Genomic DNA, 19,313 nt, shown 5'->3' on the forward strand with positions numbered 1-19,313 from the left:
CTCGTGCAGATAAGGGATCACAGCAATGATGGGAAGGTATCCAAAGTCCACACAGGCTAAGACTGACACCCTAAAAGGAAGCAAGTCTATTTGTAGAGTGGCTGGTGTGTCCTCGGGGCTTTAGCTGGAATCTTTCTGATGGCCAAATTCATCAGTTCTCAAAGCAGCACTAAGGTGGAACCAGCCTGGGCTGTCATTTACATTATTCTGATCTGCCCCATGACTCATAGAAGCAAAACAAACTCTGCAAGGTTACACATTGAGTGCCCAAGTTAGGGTAAAAAGACAGCTGGTCTCATCCCAGTGTTCCAGGCCATCCCAGAATACCATGGGCTTTCCAACTTTCTTCTGACTTCTGGTATGACAGTGACTCGGATTCTTAAAGATCAGTCTTCTTGGTTCTTCAGCCTTTCGGTAAGGCTGAGGACAGGATGGGATGCTTCTTCAGGAAACATCTTCCCCTCCTCCTATGGTGCCTTGAACTGTACTTCTCTGTCACATAGGGATCACTTGAGTATTTAGGAGTCTGGCCCAGCCTTTAGATCATTGGTAAGGAGTAGCTTCTCTATCTGCCCCAGGGTTTACACTAGTCTCAAGATGGCGGGGTTGATGACCACAGTTGTAACACCCAATTCTGTGTTACCCCCTCGGTACAGTTCGCGCGCCACTGTACCATATGCAAGTTGGGCAAGGGCCTGGAGATTGAAAGAACACACAAAGAGACCTCGGTCATTTGAAAGGAGATCAGCCGAATGCCGTTTATTCAACCTTCGGGAAATCCTTATATCTCTAGCTGCTGCACAAGGATTTCTGCCCAGGCAGCTGGGAAATTACCACACCAAAGATAGGGTAAACAATGTCCTACAGCTAATCACCAGGCGGGGCAGGGGGAGCACAGGAACAAACAGAATGCTTTAGTTAGCTGGCTGACCAGAAACTGTCCTCAAGATGCACCCCAGGAACAAGGGTAGACCCGGGCCCTGCACACAGTGTTAACTGTTATAGCAGGGACACCCTGGAGCCCTCCAGTTGGGCAGATATTGACTTTTATATGCTAGTCATTGTGTTAATTTTCCATTACTATGATCAAAGACGGGGCCCGAGCACCTTCAGGGAGAACTGATCTGGGCTCCCCACTCAGGTTGTCTGTCATGATCAGAGAGTTCAGGCAGCAGGAGCCTGGAGCAGCTGGTCCCATTGCACCTATAGAGAAGGAGAGAGTAATGGGCCCTGGTACTCAGCTCACTGTCTGCCCTCTCCATCTCAGCACAGGGAATGCCACTCACAGTGGGCGTGCCTTTCTACCTCAGGGAAGAGAGAAGAAAGAATAGAGAAGAGAAAGAGGAAGAGAGGGAGATTAGCCATCATGGTCCTGTAATAGTCCCAAGTAAATTGTTAAAGAGCTAGGGCTCCTAATGATTGAAAGCATGGAGGAATTTGGAGGGGGCAGATTTAGCCATAACCTGCAAAGTGGGCTTTTGGAGATATATGGTTACACATCTCTTTGCTAAAAAATAGTAATCCATAATGCACTGAGACCCTGTGGGTTTTCTTACAATGTAACATGAAATGCATAGCCCCTAGGGTAAGGCTCAGCCTCTCCTCTCATTGCTACAGCCACTGAGGCCTTAGATGAAGTCTCAGCACCAGAAAACTAGAGAGCCCAGAATAAGGTTATCATCAGCCAGGGACTAACGGCCTCAGACCCTACTTCCTCCCACACTTGAAGGTCCTTCCGTCTCTACTAACTCCCTGGCTCTCCTGTGTCCCCTCAGAAGGAGGGATTGAGTTCTTAGCTGGTTTGGAGAACAGGGACAGTTGATACTTCCTAGATTCCCAAGAGAATATTTCATTAAAGAATTATTGTTTTCAAAGAATATTTATGTATAGCATGTGGTTATAATTTGATGCCATGAAAGTTTCTCCTTTTGTGCCACGGAAAGTACACATTCCATTGATGGAAGAGGCAAAGACAGAGCCCAAAAGTGGTGGAAAACTTCTGTTGGAGAAGTTTTCCCGAACTGTCTAGAATAAACACTCTTAAGATTTCACCCCTGAGCATGTAGGCACTACCAGAGCATTTAAAACCTTTGTTTCCATAGCTCTAAACAGTATTGTCTTGTCTCTGGTGTGTTTGGTAGACCTCTGCATTTTTACCATCTGTCTGTCCGTCTGTCCATCCGTCCATCCGTCCGTCCATCCATCCATCCATCCATCCATCCATCCATCCATCCATCCATCTACATACCTATCTATCTATCTATTGCAAATACAACTAGAAGTAATGGCCTTGTGTCAGCCACAGTGACGTCTTCTTGGGCAATTGTCTCTAAAAATGTCAAAGACCATCCCCAGAGCCAAGTGGCTCTGTTGGACATCGTCCCTTTACAGACTGAAACACCTCACAATGCAGCAGCATGTGGCCAAGATTAACAGGCACTTATCAATAGGAGAGGCTTCCTGCCTTCTCTCCTCCATTGTCTTGTTCTGTAGTTCTCCTCTTCCTTCTCCAGTGTTTGGACCAAGGAATGCAGTGGTCAATTGACTCACTGTACCCTTCGGGATGGCATCCTCTCCCAAACATTCCATCAGAATGGCCAGGCCAGCCCTCAGTGCCTGAATCCCTCTCCGTGAACTCCAGTTAAAGTTACTGCTGAAGTCTCTTCCCCACCACACGTCCCATAAAGTTATTTCCATCATTCCCCTAGAATAAGTGTTTGTTATTCTTCCCTTTGCCCCACCCCCATTTAAAAATTAACCACGTCATAATTTCAGCTCAGGAGGCCTCAGGATTCCTTCTATTCTGCTGGCAGTTGATAGCTGCCTGGAGGAGGAATAATTCTGCCTTGGGATCGTGACCTTGGCAGGCTGCCTGTGCTCTAGTGGGTGGCCCCACACCCACGAACATATGCCAGCATTAATTGGACTTGTTTGGACTATTTTTAAAAAAAGAAAGAAAAGAGAACACAAAGTTGGAAAGGAAATGTTGTATGGGGGGCATGAAGGGAATTGGAGGGGAAACAAGTGGGTAAGATCATTTATTTCATTGTATGCATATATGACATTTTCAGTGAGTGATTTTTTACAAACCAAACTAGAAAGATCGCAGAAGTATTGACTTAAGAGAAAATTCACAGAAGGAAATGAATGTTATGCAAATTTAACAGAAGCAATGGCCCGAGAGACTCGGTTAATTGAAAACTAAGTGGTGGTGGTGAAGGGCTTTAATGTGTTGTCGTGGTATTTTCAGATCACCCCTCATGAATTCAAAGACTTCGAGAAAAGATACGGCGTTGCACTTGCTAGGACTGAGTTAAAACACTCAGACTCCCAGGGTTCCCTGGTGCCCCAGACCTGTGCTGTCTGAGGTACTTCATGCCTTACCTGGTAGGAGTGAGCATGAGAGCAGAATTTAATAAGGCTTTACACTGGCTTCTTCCGTAAGGGGGACTTTCTGCATCCCTGCCCTCTCCTGATAGGGAGAAAATTACTCCTTGGGTAATTTCTGGGGTAATAATTCCAGGAGGGGAAGGAAACTCATTTTATTTTCCCCCACAAGTCAGCTTTTGCTCTAATGCAAAGGTCCCCACTCCTGATATTTGAGTAAAACTTGTTAGCACTGCCTTTGTCTGGCATGATTTTTTTCCTTTTGTGGAAGAATTTTTTTGCCTGTATGCATATAGGAATACCATGTGCATGCCTGGTGCCCACAGGGGATCTCTGGATTTGGATTCCCAGAACTGGAGTTATAGACAGTTGTGAGCTGCGACGTGGGTGCTGAGAACCAAATCTGAGTCCTCTGCAAGAGCAGCCAGTGCTCTTTACTGCTGAGCTGTTTCTCCAGTCCCATTAATATGCTTTGAGCTAACAGGGTCAGTCTCTACCACTCAGAGTTCAGCGCAGTTTGTGGGGACTCTGAGAACCTAGTTGCCATTACATAGGAACAGGGAGCTTCTTATTTTGTTATTCATCAAAAGAAGGCATGGAGCTGAGCCAAGGAAAGTGCCCTTGATCTTGGCTGAGAAGGTGGTACTCCCTCTTTACACTAAATCAAAGTAGCTGGTTGTCCTGAGTGGCTTCACATCCAGGGTTTCCCTAGAAGAACAAAACAAACAAACAAACAAACAAACAAACAAACCCAAAAAAAACCAGAATATAATAAGGCCCTTTCCTTTGTACTCTGTACCCACCCTCTTAGGGACAGAGCCCCCTCCCTCAAATTTCTCATTGTCCACCCTGTGTATCTGTGTTCTGTGTGATGCTGGACAGACATCAGGGCCAGCGCATTTGGCTATTTTTTCGCCATCATTAAGAAACATGGTGCCTGTGACATCTGGGTTTTTTTTCTCCCCAGCCTTGCCAGACTCACACGTATACACCTATACTTACATGAACACACACACACACATACACGGAGGGAGGGAGGGAGGGAGGGAGGGAGGGAGGGAGAGAGAGAGAGAGAGAGAGAGAGAGAGAGAGAGAGAGAGAGAGAGATCGCCATAATGTCTTTTTAAATTCTGGAGTCTTTACTGATGCATACAGCATTGGTTTGGAAAACAGTGGTTGCACTGGCTGTCCTCAAAACTCCCACTCACCTGTAATGAATGTGTGATGATGCACTTGCTAAAAATAAACCCCCCGATTCCTCATCAATCTCAGGGAACTGCTGTAAAAGGAAGGAAGTACAGAGAGAGTCCTTTTTCCCCTTAGCCAGAAGACAGAAAGGGTCCCTCCACCCCCAGGCATATGGCTTAAATGTGGCATTTGGGGAGAGCTCTGGGGAGAGGACCAAGCCACCAGCAGAAGCTGTGTGTGCCTCGCTTCTCCCCTTGCCTTGGCTGCCTGGCAACGATACCCTTGTGATGCCATTCACCACCCGCACTAGGGGCCAAGCACTTCAGATGGACTCAACATTTTCCACTAGGTTTAGCTTAGCTGAGGTGGCAGAGCGCCTGCCTGGTAGCAGGGGTGTGAGGCACTGAGTCCACACTGGCTCACAGCTGTCATGAGCCTGGATCCGGGACTCTATCCTTACTGGGGATAAATTCTTATTCTGGTTATGGGCTTGCCTTTCCTGAGTATAATGCTTCTGCCAAAATTACTGTCCATGCAGAATGTTTATCTACAATCATGATATTCCACACAGCATTGCCTCTGACCAAGAAACTCGCTTCACAGGCAGAGAACTGGGACAGTAGGCCCAGGCTCATTTAATCCACTGGTCTTACCATGTTTCCCATCACCCTGAAGCAGCTAGCCTGATGTGGTATGAAGCATCACCCTGAATGGTAGAATGATCTTTTGAAGACACCACTATAGGTAGGGCCAATTAGGAAGTACTTGAGTTCTGTTCCTTCTGAGAACCCTAACACTGTCTTAGTGTGGTGGTTTGAAAGAAAATGGACCCCAAAGGGAGTGGTATTACTAGGAGGTGTGGCCTTGTCAGAGGAAGTCTGTCACTGTAGGGACACCCTTTGAGGTCTCTTTTGCTCAAGCTTCCCTCAGTGACACTCAGTCTTCTTCCTGTTACCTTCTGATCAAGATGTAGCCAGTACCATGTCTGACTGCATGCTGCCATGCTTCCCACCATGTTGATAATAGACTGAACCTCTGAAACTGTAAGCTAGCTACCCCAATTAAGTATTTTCCTTATAAGAGTAGCTGTGGTCATGGCATCTCTTCACAGTAATAAAAACCCTAACTAAGACAGATGTTGGTACTGGAAATAGGGTACTGCTGTGGTGGTCCTGACCATGCTTTTGTTTGAAGGAATTTGGACTTTGAGACTTTGGGTTAAGAAAGCAGCGGAATGCTATAAGCACTTCTTGATGGCTCATATTAGTAGGAGCATGGAAGACAGTGGTGCTGATAATGATTTGAACTGTCCAGGGCTGGATCAAGAGATTTCAGAGGAGAAGAATTTTGTTATGTTGCCTAGAAATCATTCTTGTAATATTTTGGCAAAGGATGTGGCTACTTTTTGCCCTTGTCTGAAGAGTTGCCTTAGACTAAAGTGAAGAGTTTTGGATCAATTCCCTCGGCAGAGGAAATCTCAAAACAGCCTAGTATAGACTCTGTCGTGTGGTTATTAGTGGTAGTTCTAATGAAGATTTATAATGGAAAGTAGCAAGCTGAGCAAATAAGAGTACAAAATGTACAGATTGAGAAAAGGGGCACCAGAAAGCAGAATAGAGCTAAGTCCTGTGTTCAAGGAGATAAACAGATTAAGAAATAGAATTTAAAAAGTGGTGGCCCCAAAGCAAGATTCCACCCAGCTAAGTTTCCAATGTGTGAAAAGGAGTTAAAGAAAAACTTAGAGCCAGGTATGTTGGCTCATGCCTTTAATCCCAGTACTCAGAAGACAGAGAGGCTAGCAGATCCCTGGGTTTGAGGACAGTGTGGTCTACAGAGCAAGTTCCAGGACAACAAAGCTCAGGCAGTGAAGGAAACCATAGAAAACAGAAAGCTGGTGAAGACGTAACTGAACAAGGTGGCCATGTTCCATCCCAGCAAGTAGCAGAACTCGCAGCTTCAGCCACATGGTTCTGACTTTAGTTAAGGGTAGAAGAAATGGGTTATGGAATTTGCCTCTGCAACTAAGGAAAGCTGCCGGGGCCAGGCATGTGTCAGTGGTGTTCTTGAATGGAGGCCTAGAGAGGCCATTGCATGAAGCTGTGATGTTAAAGTCTGGATTGCCTTGGAGACACCAAGATGTTGGAGGTGCCAGAGCCGTGGGATACTGCCAAGGAGAGCTGCTAACAGGGAGTAAAACCAGGCCAAGAGAAAGAAGTGTGTCACAGTCGATGAAGAGTTACATACATATATGAACCAAGCAGAGGAAATTCCTTATTGCTCCCAAGCACTTTCTGGGAGGACTGATAATAAGAAAATCAGGGCAGATGGCATGCCATGCAGGGACAAGCATTATGAGGGAAAAGAAAACCTAAATGGGGCCCAGGTGCGAGGATGTGACAAATCGGGGCAAGGCTTGATTTTAGGTTTCACAGTTGTATGCAGTGACAGAGTGGATGCTGTTGAAGGTATCATTTGAGGAAAAGGCTTGGAGGAGATTCATAGTTATCTGGGGAAAGGAGTAAGTAGGCAGGAATGGATGCCCCGAGAAAAGGCAGGCCTGCTGCTCCTCAAAATCCCAGAGGAGTAATACAGAACAAGTGGGTAAAGGGATGGAGGCAAGGATTCAGTCAATGGGATGACAGGAGTCAGCTGGCTGTGTGGCCTCTGAGAGTCCCTGAATTGAGTTGAGTTGTGAGCAATGCCATCTCATGGTGGCCCTCCTGGGCAGAACTTACAGCAGGAGGATTCAGACCCTGATTCCACTTGGGCGGGAAGACTGAAAAGCATCCGATTCCAAATGTAAAATGCTGTGAGAATATTCTATTGCAAATACACACACAACATTCATACATGACTTTTAAACTGTTATCTCAGCAAGTATAAAATAGCTCTTTCAGTCAGTATGAAGTAAAACCCCCAAGTGATAACCATATTGTCACATTGTCCCTAGATGAAATGTCTTAAAGCATGAGAAGTCTCGGGTTCCATGATCTACACAATCAGAGCAAGACTAAAGCCCCTACAGAGCTGCCAAAATGGAAGTGGGGGAGGTGCGATTTAAAACATCAGACAGGGTTAGAAGCAACCAAGCTTAGAATTTAGTCTAGAGCAGGAAAAGAATTCCAGAGGTCTACCTCGGTCACGCAGTGCCCTGCATGGGAAGGTCTCCCAGGCACACAACACTGGGCTATTACCATGCTGCCAATTCCTGGTGCTGCCAGGGCATGCTGAGAGTAAAGCAGAGGAGGTGGTGTCCTCAACTAGTTCACACCCTTGTGATCGGAAAAGACAATGCAGTCCTTTGGTTCCGAAGATCTACGGTGTGTGGATGCCATGCCTAAGCAACCCTGTTATACCATTAAAGGGTCAATTTAGAACACACACACACTCACACACATGCGCTTTTGAGCAGATGGCTCAGTGGTTAAAGCACTCACTATGGAAGTGAGAGGATCAGAGTTCAGATCCCAAGCACCTAGATAAATGTTGGATGGACCTAGTGGCCTGCCTGTAATTCTGACTTCCGAAGGCAGGGGTCAGGGATTCCCCCCTCACGAGCTGGCTAGTGAGACTAGGCATATAAATTTAGCCTTATCAGCCACATCAGGAAACCCTAGGTTTGAGAGACCCCAACTCAATGAATAAGGTAAAAGAGTGAACCAGGATTATCCCAAAAATCAACCTTGAGCTCTATATGCATGAGCACACACATGCACCCCACCACACACACACACAATCATGCCTGTACCTACATGCACACCACACACAGATGGGGAAAAATATGTTTCATTCCTGTGATTCACATACTACCCAGAAGCTTTTGGGTTCCTGGATTTTAAATGTAAGTAAAATTGATTGACCAAAAACATTTACATACTGCAGTTTTCCCTAACAAGCCCTTGCCATTCTTAATATCTGATGCGTAAATCGAGCTACACAAACTATGAGCCTATGCTTCGATGACCTGGGTTTGCTGTCTAAAAGAGGTCTTTCTGGGTGTTTGGGAGGCCCCAGGTGAGGAATAATGACCCTTTTCCTGAATACTGGGAAGATTTGCAGATACCTGGTGGGAAGAGAACCTCCCTGCTTCCCACAGGTTCACACTGAGTATCAGGGTGGAGCTGGCTCCCTCCAGGAGCTGCACAGAAAGGCAATGTGAGCTGTGCTTGAGTTGTCCCCTTTTAACTCCATCTCTCTGGTGGTTGGTAATTTCCTCTTCTTGGTAAGGGGACCTCCTCCTTTCCCCTTTCCTTAGCCTGAAAGTGACAGTTATCAGGAAAGGATGCCAGAGGAGGCTGTGGTAAGGAGTGGTGAAATCTGTGGTAAAGATGGTGAAGACTGTGGTAAAGATGGTGAAGACTGTGGTAAAGATGGTGAAATCTGTGGTAAAGATGGTGAAGACTGTGGTGAGGATGGTGAAGACTGTGGTAAAGATGGTGAAGACTGTGGTCAGGATGGTGAAGACTGTGGTGAGGATGGTGAAGACTGTGGTGAGGATGGTGAAGACTGTGGTAAAGATGGTGAAGACTGTGGTAAAGATGGTGAAGACTGTGGTAAAGATGGTGAAGACTGTGGTAAAGATGGTGAAGACTGTGGTGAGGATGGCGAAGACTGTGGTGAGGATGGTGAAGACTGTGGTGAGGATGGTGAAGACTGTGGTCAGGATGGTGAAGACTGTGGTGAGGATGGTGAAGACTGTGGTAAAGATGGTGAAGACTGTGGTAAAGATGGTGAAGACTGTGGTGAGGATGGTGAAGACTGTGGTAAAGATGGTGAAGACTGTGGTAAGGATGGTGAAGACTGTGGTCAGGATGGTGAAGACTGTGGTGAGGATGGTGAAGACTGTGGTGAGGATGGTGAAGACTGTGGTAAAGATGGTGAAGACTGTGGTAAAGATGGTGAAGACTGTGGTAAAGATGGTGAAGACTGTGGTAAAGATGGTGAAGACTGTGGTAAAGATGGTGAAGACTGTGGTGAGGATGGCGAAGACTGTGGTGAGGATGGTGAAGACTGTGGTGAGGATGGTGAAGACTGTGGTGAGGATGGTGAAGACTGTGGTGAGGATGGCGAAGACTGTGGTGAGGATGGTGAAGACTGTGGTAAAGATGGTGAAGACTGTGGTAAAGATGGTGAAGACTGTGGTAAAGATGGTGAAGACTGTGGTGAGGATGGTGAAGACTGTGGTAAGGATGGTGAAGACTGTGGTAAGGATGTTGAAGACTGTGGTAAAGATGGTGAAGACTGTGGTAAAGATGGTGAAGACTGTGGTAAAGATGGTGAAGACTGTGGTAAAGATGGTGAAGACTGTGGTAAGGATGTTGAAGACTGTGGTAAAGATGGTGAAGACTGTGGTAAAGATGGTGAAGACTGTGGTAAAGATGGTGAAGACTGTGGTAAGGATGTTGAAGACTGTGGTAAAGATGGTGAAGACTGTGGTAAAGATGGTGAAGACTGTGTTGAGGATGGTGAAGACTGTGGTGAGGATGGTGAAGACTGTGGTAAAGATGGTGAAGACTGTGGTGAGGATGGTGAAGACTGTGGTAAAGATGGTACACTTTGGTAAGGCTGGAGAGTCCCTGTGTAGCCTACACAAAGATGCACGTGGCTCATCACCACTCATGAGAATAGACTGTCTCAGAACCTGCCTCTCAGAGAAATGTGCGAGCTTCATGAAACTCTCTACTGGGGCTTCAGGAAGATCTCGGGTGGTAAAGTGCTTACTCACAATCCTGAGGACCTGAGTTCAGATCTCCAGTATCCACAGAAAAGCCGGCCACTCTGTGCATGTTTCTTACCCTGCTTTAGGGTGTAACAGCAACAAGAGGGTTCCTGAGGTTCCCTGGCCAGTCAATCTCGTCCATCAGTGAGCTTCAAATTCACTGAAAACTGTCTCAAGAAGGAAGATGGTGAGCCACTGGGGAAGACACATTGTCAACCTCTGGTTTCCTCATATACATACACACACATGCACAAACATGCATGTACATATCATGTACATATACACACATGCATAAACCTGCATATACATACAAACCTACATACACAGAGAAATACACTACACTATACTACACACACACATACACACATGTTCTAAAACAGATTCTAAAACAGATTGGATGTTAGTTCTGAATCTACTTTTCTCTATTTGTCTCGCAGTAATGTGTCTATCTTTGCTCGGTGGTGGTGGATGCATCTCTAAGAACTGTGATTAAACCACAAAGCAAGCAGCGCTCATATCCCTGCCTGTGAGGTGGAAATGCGTACATTTGTTTCACAGTGACTCATATGAAAAGGAGAAAAGATCATTTTTATTACATCCCTTGCAACCTGCTTCCCCACTGTGCCGCTGCGCCGCTATTATTACAGGCGTGTGAGCCATTGGCTCATATTATTGCATTTCATGGTCGTTTGCCTTATTCTATAACCGCTTATTATCGAAATGCATCACGATCGAAGAGCTGAGATTTGAAACAATAAGTTACTCTGGTTTTTAAAACATGGAAGCCCACTTGAGTCTAGAAGCAGTGAAGCAAGGCCACTTTCTCTTCCTGCATAATAATAAACACACACCCGCTTTTCTATGCCCAAATGGCAGCTATTCTTATGCCAGTGTTTTTTCTACACAGAACTAAAGCAGAACTATCATGTGAAGGCCACTTCTTGTTAGTTAGGAGTCATAAACTCTTATTAAAGGAATGTTTTGTATGTGTATCTGCAGACAAAATATTAAGAGGTGAATTGTTTTGATATGGAAAATATTCTTTGTCACATGGTTGTAATATTTATGCTCTGCCTTTTTAATGTTGTCATGCTTTGTTTTGTCTCTCTTAAGCAAAGTCAATCCTTTAAAGACTTGTGGTGGGAAAAAAGGAACCTCACTGCTCAATACTGAAATCCAGATTTTGTGCTTGAAATATTGAAGAAACTAGTCTCGAGGCTTTTGTCCAAGGAATTGTCTTTATGTCAAATTCAATCCCAATTGAGTCAACCTATAAACAAAAATGTAAGATCAATAATTCTAGCATGTTAGTAGCCAGTGACAAAAATAACTTTACACCTGGCTATAAAGAGAATCTTTTTATCTCTGTGGGTATGATGGATATGTGTGTGTATATGAGGACAGGTACTCTACATAGAATCACTTCTTCTGTGTGTGTGTATAAGATGTGTATCTGAATGCCAGCATGTGCCTGCCATCCTTGGTGTGCATGTGGAGGTCAAAGGACAATCTCAAGTGTTGTTCCTCATCTTCTACTTTGTTGGGAATACGGTCCTTAGCATATGTTAGCAGTGCTGGCCTGTGAGCTTCAGGGATGGGGTTCCTTCTATCTCTAGCACCTTAGGATCTCTGGGATTATAGATATGTGCTACCGCTCTATTTAATTTGGGGAGATCCAACCTCTCTGGTCCTCACATACAGGAGCTGTCTCCCCAGCCCCTGGCTATGTACTTTAAATCACAAAAGTCCTCTGATTTCATGGTCTCCGATCATATGACACCCAAGAGATGGTTCCAATTTTCATGTATAATTATCAAAACGCACACTAATATTTTCCCTGACTGGTATTAATATTTTGCTATTAGAACTGAAAGGGACCTTATGATACTTTCGCAATACTACCCTCTCCCACCTGTTCCGGTGGCCTTTCTTCCCCCACAGTGTGCACAGTGACACTTTGTGCACAGGTATGTAATCTTCCTGTCCAGAGTCAGACAGTGCATGCTGCTGAACATGACAGAAGGGGTATGCTGTACTGTAGCGGCTTCTCAGCATCTGTAGCATTTGTTTTGTCTGGTGCCAAATTAGCTAATTTCTTTTATGCTCCAAAAAAAATGCACACTTTCCGAGTCTTATTCCCTCCCTCTTGTCACTTTCCAATTGAGCCTTATGAAGACGAAGATGTCTGTCTCCTGTTCTCTGTGCTGCCCTGGGCTGTATGTAGGTCACAATTCCGGAGACAGAAATAGGACTCCGTTTGGTGTTTGTGTCTCTGGCAGCTGTATCATCATCTTGTATCAAATCCAGGCCCTCGGGGGCGGAGTCTTCGCATCACAGATGGTGCTCAGTGCTGGAGCTCAGGGCACTGTTGCTCAGAATGTGAAGGAGCCTGTTTGTTTCCAAGTGGTCCGAGCTTGGACGGAGACTCTCTATGATGCTCATAGTTCTTTAGTTGCTGAATCAGTGCTGCCAGTGGCTGTGAGTTGGCAAGCTGCCCACCCAGTCTCCTTCCTCCTGGCAATCTATACTCACAGTCGCAGTCAAAGGCAGAGTCTGCTACTGCTTCTCATCACCAGGACTATTGATGCTCTCGGCTTCTTCTGAACTTCAGTTTGAAGTTGTCTCTCTAGCACAGATGCCATTGTCTAGAGGTGTGAATCCTGCAGCATTGATAAAGGAGGATTCAGCACTGTCCTTTGTCACACAGAGGCTGGTGGAAGAGGACAGCTGTCACCAAGCACCCACTATTTCATAACACTTTATTGACATAAAGAGCTCATCTCCTACTGTCAGAGCAAGGAGGATCCCAAAGAGCCTGGCAAATTTGTGCAGAATGTGACACATAGTAGTTCAGTGAGCTATGGGATAGTTTCTCCTTATCTCCAAGGAAGCCCAACAGAAGGGCAGCTCCTCAGCTTCCACGTGAAAGGACTCACAGACCTCAAAAACTGGAGGGCAAGAATAGTTGCAATAAAAATAATAACACATATCCATTTTTTTTACCTAAATTCACCTATAAATATTCATACCATTTTATCTCCCTCTGCCATACTTTTTCTAAACTATTTGAAAGAAGACTGCAGCCGGGGGGGGGGGGTGGCGCACGCCTTTAATCCCAGCACTCGGGAGGCAGAGGCAGGTGGATATCTGGGAGTTTGAGGCCAGCCTGATCTACAAGAGCTAGTTCCGGGACAGGCTCCAAAGCTACAGAGAAACCTTGTCTCGAAAAACCAAAAAAAAAAAAAAAAAAAGAAAGAAAGAAAGAAGACTGCACACCTCATGGTACTTTGTCCCTAAATTCTGGATTATGCATTTCCTAAGAATAGGGCCCTCTCACATCACAGACACATGCCATCAACGTCAGTGAGTTTATCGCTGGTAGTCTTTGGTTGAGTTTAACATGGGTGGCTTATTTCTGGTGGCCACATACTGGCACATTTTCATGGTGTAACATGACAGAGGTTGCTTTTTAAATGGCAATAAGAGAGACAAAGCTAACATCTGCTTGATATGACACATGCTTTTAATGAGCTCCAAAATCAGAGTCCCTGTCTGATTACTCCCAAGCTGATGTCACAGTTCAAGGTCTGGACTTGAAGTGATTGAATTTAGGTGCCCCATGGAAACGCTAAACATGCCCATTGTGGTGGCTGACTTGACACAGTAGATTGGGAAGAGACTCTCGGTTGGAAGAGAGATATTGTCTAGATTAAGTTGACTGTGAGCATGACTGTTGCCTATGAGGAATTTATTAATTGGATTAATTAAAGTGGGAAAGCTCACTCTAAATGTGGGCATCTTTCCTATAAGCATCTTACATTAATTCACTGCTGTCTGCTCTTGACTATGAATGTAGCAAGACTAATTGTTTCAAGTTCCTGCCACCTACATGTCCCCATCAGGATTGACTGCAACTTGTAATTATGAGCCACATAAACCCTTTCTCCTTTAGGCTGCTTTGGTCAGGGTCTTTTTATCACGGCAACAGGAAACAAAGTGGAGACACCCCCAAAAAGGTATTGTCTGCCACACCCTCTCACACATGTGGGGCCTTGACAGATGTTTTGGGTTCTGAGTCTGATATAGCACTAAGTTTTGATGATTGTTTTATATTAAGTCTCTAATGGGGGAAACAGTCATTTCTGAAAAGACTTCTCAATTCTCTTCATGTCTCAAGTTGAAATAGAAAATCTATGTTAGACGCCAGAACCCAGGCCCACACAGTGGAAGGCCATTTCAGTAGATCTGCATGACTGAGGTACAAGGGGAAAAAACCCTTTCTGCAGGCTCAGAGTGTAAGAGAACAGCTAATGGCTAGGTTATGGAGTCCCTAGTTCCTTAAGTATTTAACCTGAAGCTTTTCAGTGCTTACTATTACAAAATCAAATGTTGTGGAAAAGGTGAAAGCCCACTAAAGAGGTTAATTGTGTCAGTTTTTGCCTAAAGCCTCTGGAGAGAAGCACAGACTCCCTTCCCACACAGCAAGACCCACAGAATTGAAGGGGCATTTCTGTGATGTGTGACTGCTTTTCCAAAGAGGTCTGTTAGTCAAGTTCATAAAGTTATTACAGAATGCCCCAGACAGAATGATTTCCAAAGAGCACAGATTCATCTCTGACAGTTTTGGAGGCTGGAAAACCCAAGATCAAGGGACCTCCTTCTAGTAAGCCTGCATCTCCCCTTGGCAGAAGATAAGAGGTTAGATTAAAAAAAAAAAGGGCCATCAAAAGACGGCTGTCTTAGTTAGGGTTTCTCTTGCTGTGAAGAGACACTGTGACCATGGCGACTCTTATAAAGGAAAACACTTAATTGGGGTGACTTGCTTACGGTTCAGAGGTTCAGTCCATTATCATCATGGTGGGAAGCCAGGTAGCAGGCAGGCAGACACCGTGCTAGGAAGGGAGCTGAGAGTTCTACATCCCATTACTGGCAACAGGGAGTGGTCTGCTCACTGGGCGTGGCTTGAGCATATATGAGATCTTAAAGCCCACCCCCACAGTGACACACTTCCTCCAACAAGGCCACACCTCCTAATTGCCCCTGCCTCCCGTGCCTCCCCCCCCACTCCTGGTTTGGGAGCCATTTTCTTTCTTTCTTTCTTTCTTTTTTTTTTTTGATTTTTTTTTTAGCCATTTTCTTTCAAACTGCCACAAGGGCTTTGCTCAATTTTACAAAAAGCACACTCTTGAAGTGCTGAGCCTCTGCTGGCAATGTCACAGTTGGTAGGAGCAGGGTACTTGGGGCTTGTTTCTTAAAACCCTCAAGTCTTGGGATAGAACCCATACAGGGGGTTCTGAGGTTAATGTTTCTTAGGTTTTTTTTTCCCTGAGCAAGGTCCTCTGTCTCTTCCCACTCTCCAAGTCACCTCACTTTCTACGAGTCTCTCTGGGGATGTTCATAGCTGTTCAGACGTCCTGGAGCTGGTACCAGATTAGCAATGACCTGGTTGGATTTTGTTTCTTTTTTTTTTTTCTATTCCTGTGAAGACACAGCAACCAACAACCCAGCGGGAGTGTGATGAAGCACTGTTTTGTGGTGTGGGTTTTTCTTTGCTCTGGCCCTGTAGCAGAGTTGGTGGGGGTGGTCATGGAGGCCCTGGAAATGCTCTGGTGTTGTGTCTAGTCAGGTGACTTTCCTAGAGACAGTCCACAAGGCCAGCAGGGAATCTATCCCCGCTACTGACATCTGGGACCATCCTACCACCTTCTGAAAGGCACGGGGAGTCTCCGGGCTTCTTCATGGCAGAAGATTCTGAAAGGCCTTTGATCCTTCAGCAAAGGGGTTCCTGTCATGTGGTCCTTGAGAGCCAATCTTAGCAGTATCCCTGCTGGGCATTCCACCAGAGGCCTGTACACAGTAGGGTTCTGGTACCCAAATGGAAGCCACACCCCTACCCACCTCCCACATCTGAGCAGAGTTCACCTCCTTCTTGTCTGTTCTTTACTTGAACAGCCGGGACTTCTGCTTCTGAGGACAAGCTGGGAGTGCCTCCCCCAGTGCTATGGAGACACTGTGATCCTGCAATACCATGTATGTTCTCCCACACCCATGACAACACTTAATGTGACCACAAGAGACTACTGATAGCCATGGCAGACCTCATCCTTCACTAAGTTCCAGGCTCTTTGCTCTATGTCTCATCACCCTGCGGTGTCAAGACACCATGACAACAGGCCAAGGGCCCAGTGCTTGAACCTTCCCAACCCCACCACACCACAGTATAAGATCAAGGGTGAGGTGCCAGGTCCCAGCACAAACTTTAGTCTGCCAAAGTCCCTTCTCTTCTACCTCCACAGTCCCTGTGGCATAATTCCTCTGTCCACCAACAGTGAACAGGATTCCGTAGCATTAAGGGTGGGTAGTGATAAGCATCTATCGTTCCAACTACTTGGAATTGCTGAAATGGGAGGATGTCTTTAGTCCAGGGTACAAAGTCCAGGTTGAGGAACCAGGGAAGACCCCATCTCTTAAAAATAAACAGAACAAAAATAACAAGAGCTGGACCACATTCATGAATTGATGGCTCCTGGTGCTTCCTGGGAAAGCATGGGGTTGGTGTGGCTCAGCCAGTGAGTCTTCTCCCTGGCTTTTCAGAAACTCAGCTGTAGGTCCATGTCTATGGCGTATCGCCCTCCTCTGGACAAACTGGCCCCCACAGTCTTGACAAATGATTCCTTGGTGTTTACAAGTGAGTGTTAGGCTGGCAGAAAGTTCCCGAGTGGTTTGGCCCAGGTGGGTCAGATTGAGGTGTCTACATAGCCATCATCATCTGTGTTTCCAGAGACAGGTGGGGCCTTTGGGCTGACGAGTGTTTACAATGCAAAGGGCTCGTGTGTATTTATTCAAGCTACAGGCGTTCTAGATCGATTGTACAAGCAGGATTGTTTTCTCTTCTACCAGTGTCTCTCTTGTGGAGCTTGGTCTGCCCTGATCAGTGGAGGGGGGGTTGTCACGGAGCACACTGCAAACCACTGCAAATCTAATTGTTTTGTTTTGTCTTCTGAGATGGGTTTTTCTTTGTAGCCCTAGATGTCCTGGAACTCACTCTATAGACCAGGCTGGCCTTGAGATCCAACTGCTTCTGCCTCCCAAGTGCTGGGATTAAAGGCGCGCATCAGTACTGCCCAGTCTAAATTTCCTTTTTTAAAATTTAAATTCATTTCATGTGTAGGTGTACGTGGGTGTGAGTGTGGGTGTGCACATGCCACAATCTCACAAGTGGGGGTTAGAGCACATCCTGGGGCTTTGTTCCTCGCTGTCCACTGTTCTTGAGACGAGGGCCTCTTTATTACTTCAGGATGGGATATACCAAGCTAGCTGGCCTTGGAGCTCCTGGGAAGACTCCTGCCTGCCTCAGTCTCCCTTCTGTCCACAGGGTTTCTGGGATTACAGACATGCTATTTCATGGACTCTGAGGATCCAGGCTCAGGCTCTCACAATCCCTAGACAAGTGCCTTACACTGAGCCACATTCCCCAACCCAGATGGGTTTTAATAGAAATCATTCTCACTCAGCTAAGTGATGATTTTGCTTCTTGGAAGATCCGAACTGTGACTGTGGATCCTAACACTATAATCCTCTCTCTTCTCTCTCTCTGAAACCTGCTGGCAGCTGTCCATACCTCGCGGTGAACATCACCCCCGCTATCCCCGTGGTCGGCGGTATCCTGTTCTTCTTCGTGATGGGGACTCTGCTTCGGACCAGCTTCAGCGATCCGGGAGTCCTCCCTCGAGCCACTCCTGATGAAGCCGCTGATCTAGAAAGACAAATAGGTAACGCTGAAGCTCTGTGTTTAGCCTGTGGGTACTCCCCTCCAGTGCTGGCTCCAAAGTGGGGGACAGGCGGGGGTGCTCGTGCAGAGGGCAGGGTGCTGGCTGGCATGAAGAGTGACCGGGAATGAAGTGGTCGAGGTAAAACTGGGGGCGCTGCAGAGCTGAGGCAGGGGCCATGGTAGCATGCGAGAAGACCCCAGTGAGCAAGGTGTGGCTGGCTTACAGATGTTTCTCTGAAACTCAAGCGTCCAGTTCTGCTCTGGTCTAAAACCTCTGTTGTTGAGGCAGTTTCTCTCCGGTGCTCCCTGCTGGACATGGCAGCTTCCTTAATTTCCATAATAAAAGCTAACAAGGGTATTATTTCTTTCCTCATTGTTGCAACACAGTATCTGGCAAAGGGATTTAAGTAAGAGTGGTTTGTATTGTCTCACTGATTGACGGTACTACATCCCTCATGGTAGGGAAGGCATGCGAGTCATCTGGTCATATTGTATCTGCTCTCAGGAAACAGAGAGATGCAGACTGGTGTCCCGACTTACTTTCCCCTGTTCATTCGGCTCTGATCCCCAGCCCACAGAAAAGCACCGTACAGAGTTAAATTAACCTACCCTAGAAGCTTCTTTATAGACCAGTGGTTTTCAACCTGACGGTTGTGACCCATTTGGGGTCAATCAGCCCTTTCACAGGGGTTGCCTTAGACCATTGGGAAACACAGATATTCAGATTATAGTTCATAACAGTAGGAAATTACAGTTATGAAGTAGCAATGAAAATTATTTTATGTTTGGGGGGCCACCACAATGTGAGGAACTGTATTAAAGGGTCACAGCTTTAGGAAGGTTGAGAACCACCTTCAGAGACAGTCCCAAAGGCTTATCTCCTAGCTGGTTCTAGATCCTGTCAAGTTGGTGATCAGTATTAAAACACCATACAAGGCAAAGAACAGCTTAGACTGTCTTATTTATTCAGCCTAAGATCCAGGGTTTCTTTCGCTTGCACACTTCTGCAGTATATCCCAGGGGTGTGTACTGAAATGAGTAGCTTGATTTTCCTTAAATATTAAAGCCTGAAGCTAGAGTTTGCAGCCATCTACTTTGGAAATTTAAAACAGATCCCAATGTCTATCGCAACACACTTTAAAATGGGACCCTTTTCTTGACACGTAAATGCTCTCAACGGTGAGTGTGTCTCGCGTAGCTTTGCTGTGACACGCTGGTGAGTCTGATAAGATCACAGTCAGCCTGTGA

General features: G+C 46.0%; 1 protein-coding gene across 2 annotated transcripts in view; it reads left to right on the forward strand.

Annotated features, from left to right (window-relative positions):
• Zdhhc14 (zDHHC palmitoyltransferase 14) overlaps window positions 1-19,313 on the forward strand; it is a 247,066-nt gene that overhangs the window by 134,005 nt on the left and 93,748 nt on the right. For both annotated transcript variants that reach the window (XM_075950352.1, XM_075950350.1), the window contains exon 2: window positions 17,906-18,066. In XM_075950352.1, the coding sequence (XP_075806467.1) occupies window positions 17,906-18,066 (161 nt within the window). The remainder of the gene's footprint in view (window positions 1-17,905; window positions 18,067-19,313) is intronic.

The sequence above is a fragment of the Microtus pennsylvanicus genome, chromosome 1 (genome assembly GCF_037038515.1).
Source record: "Microtus pennsylvanicus isolate mMicPen1 chromosome 1, mMicPen1.hap1, whole genome shotgun sequence".
Taxonomy (NCBI): Eukaryota; Metazoa; Chordata; class Mammalia; order Rodentia; family Cricetidae; genus Microtus; species Microtus pennsylvanicus.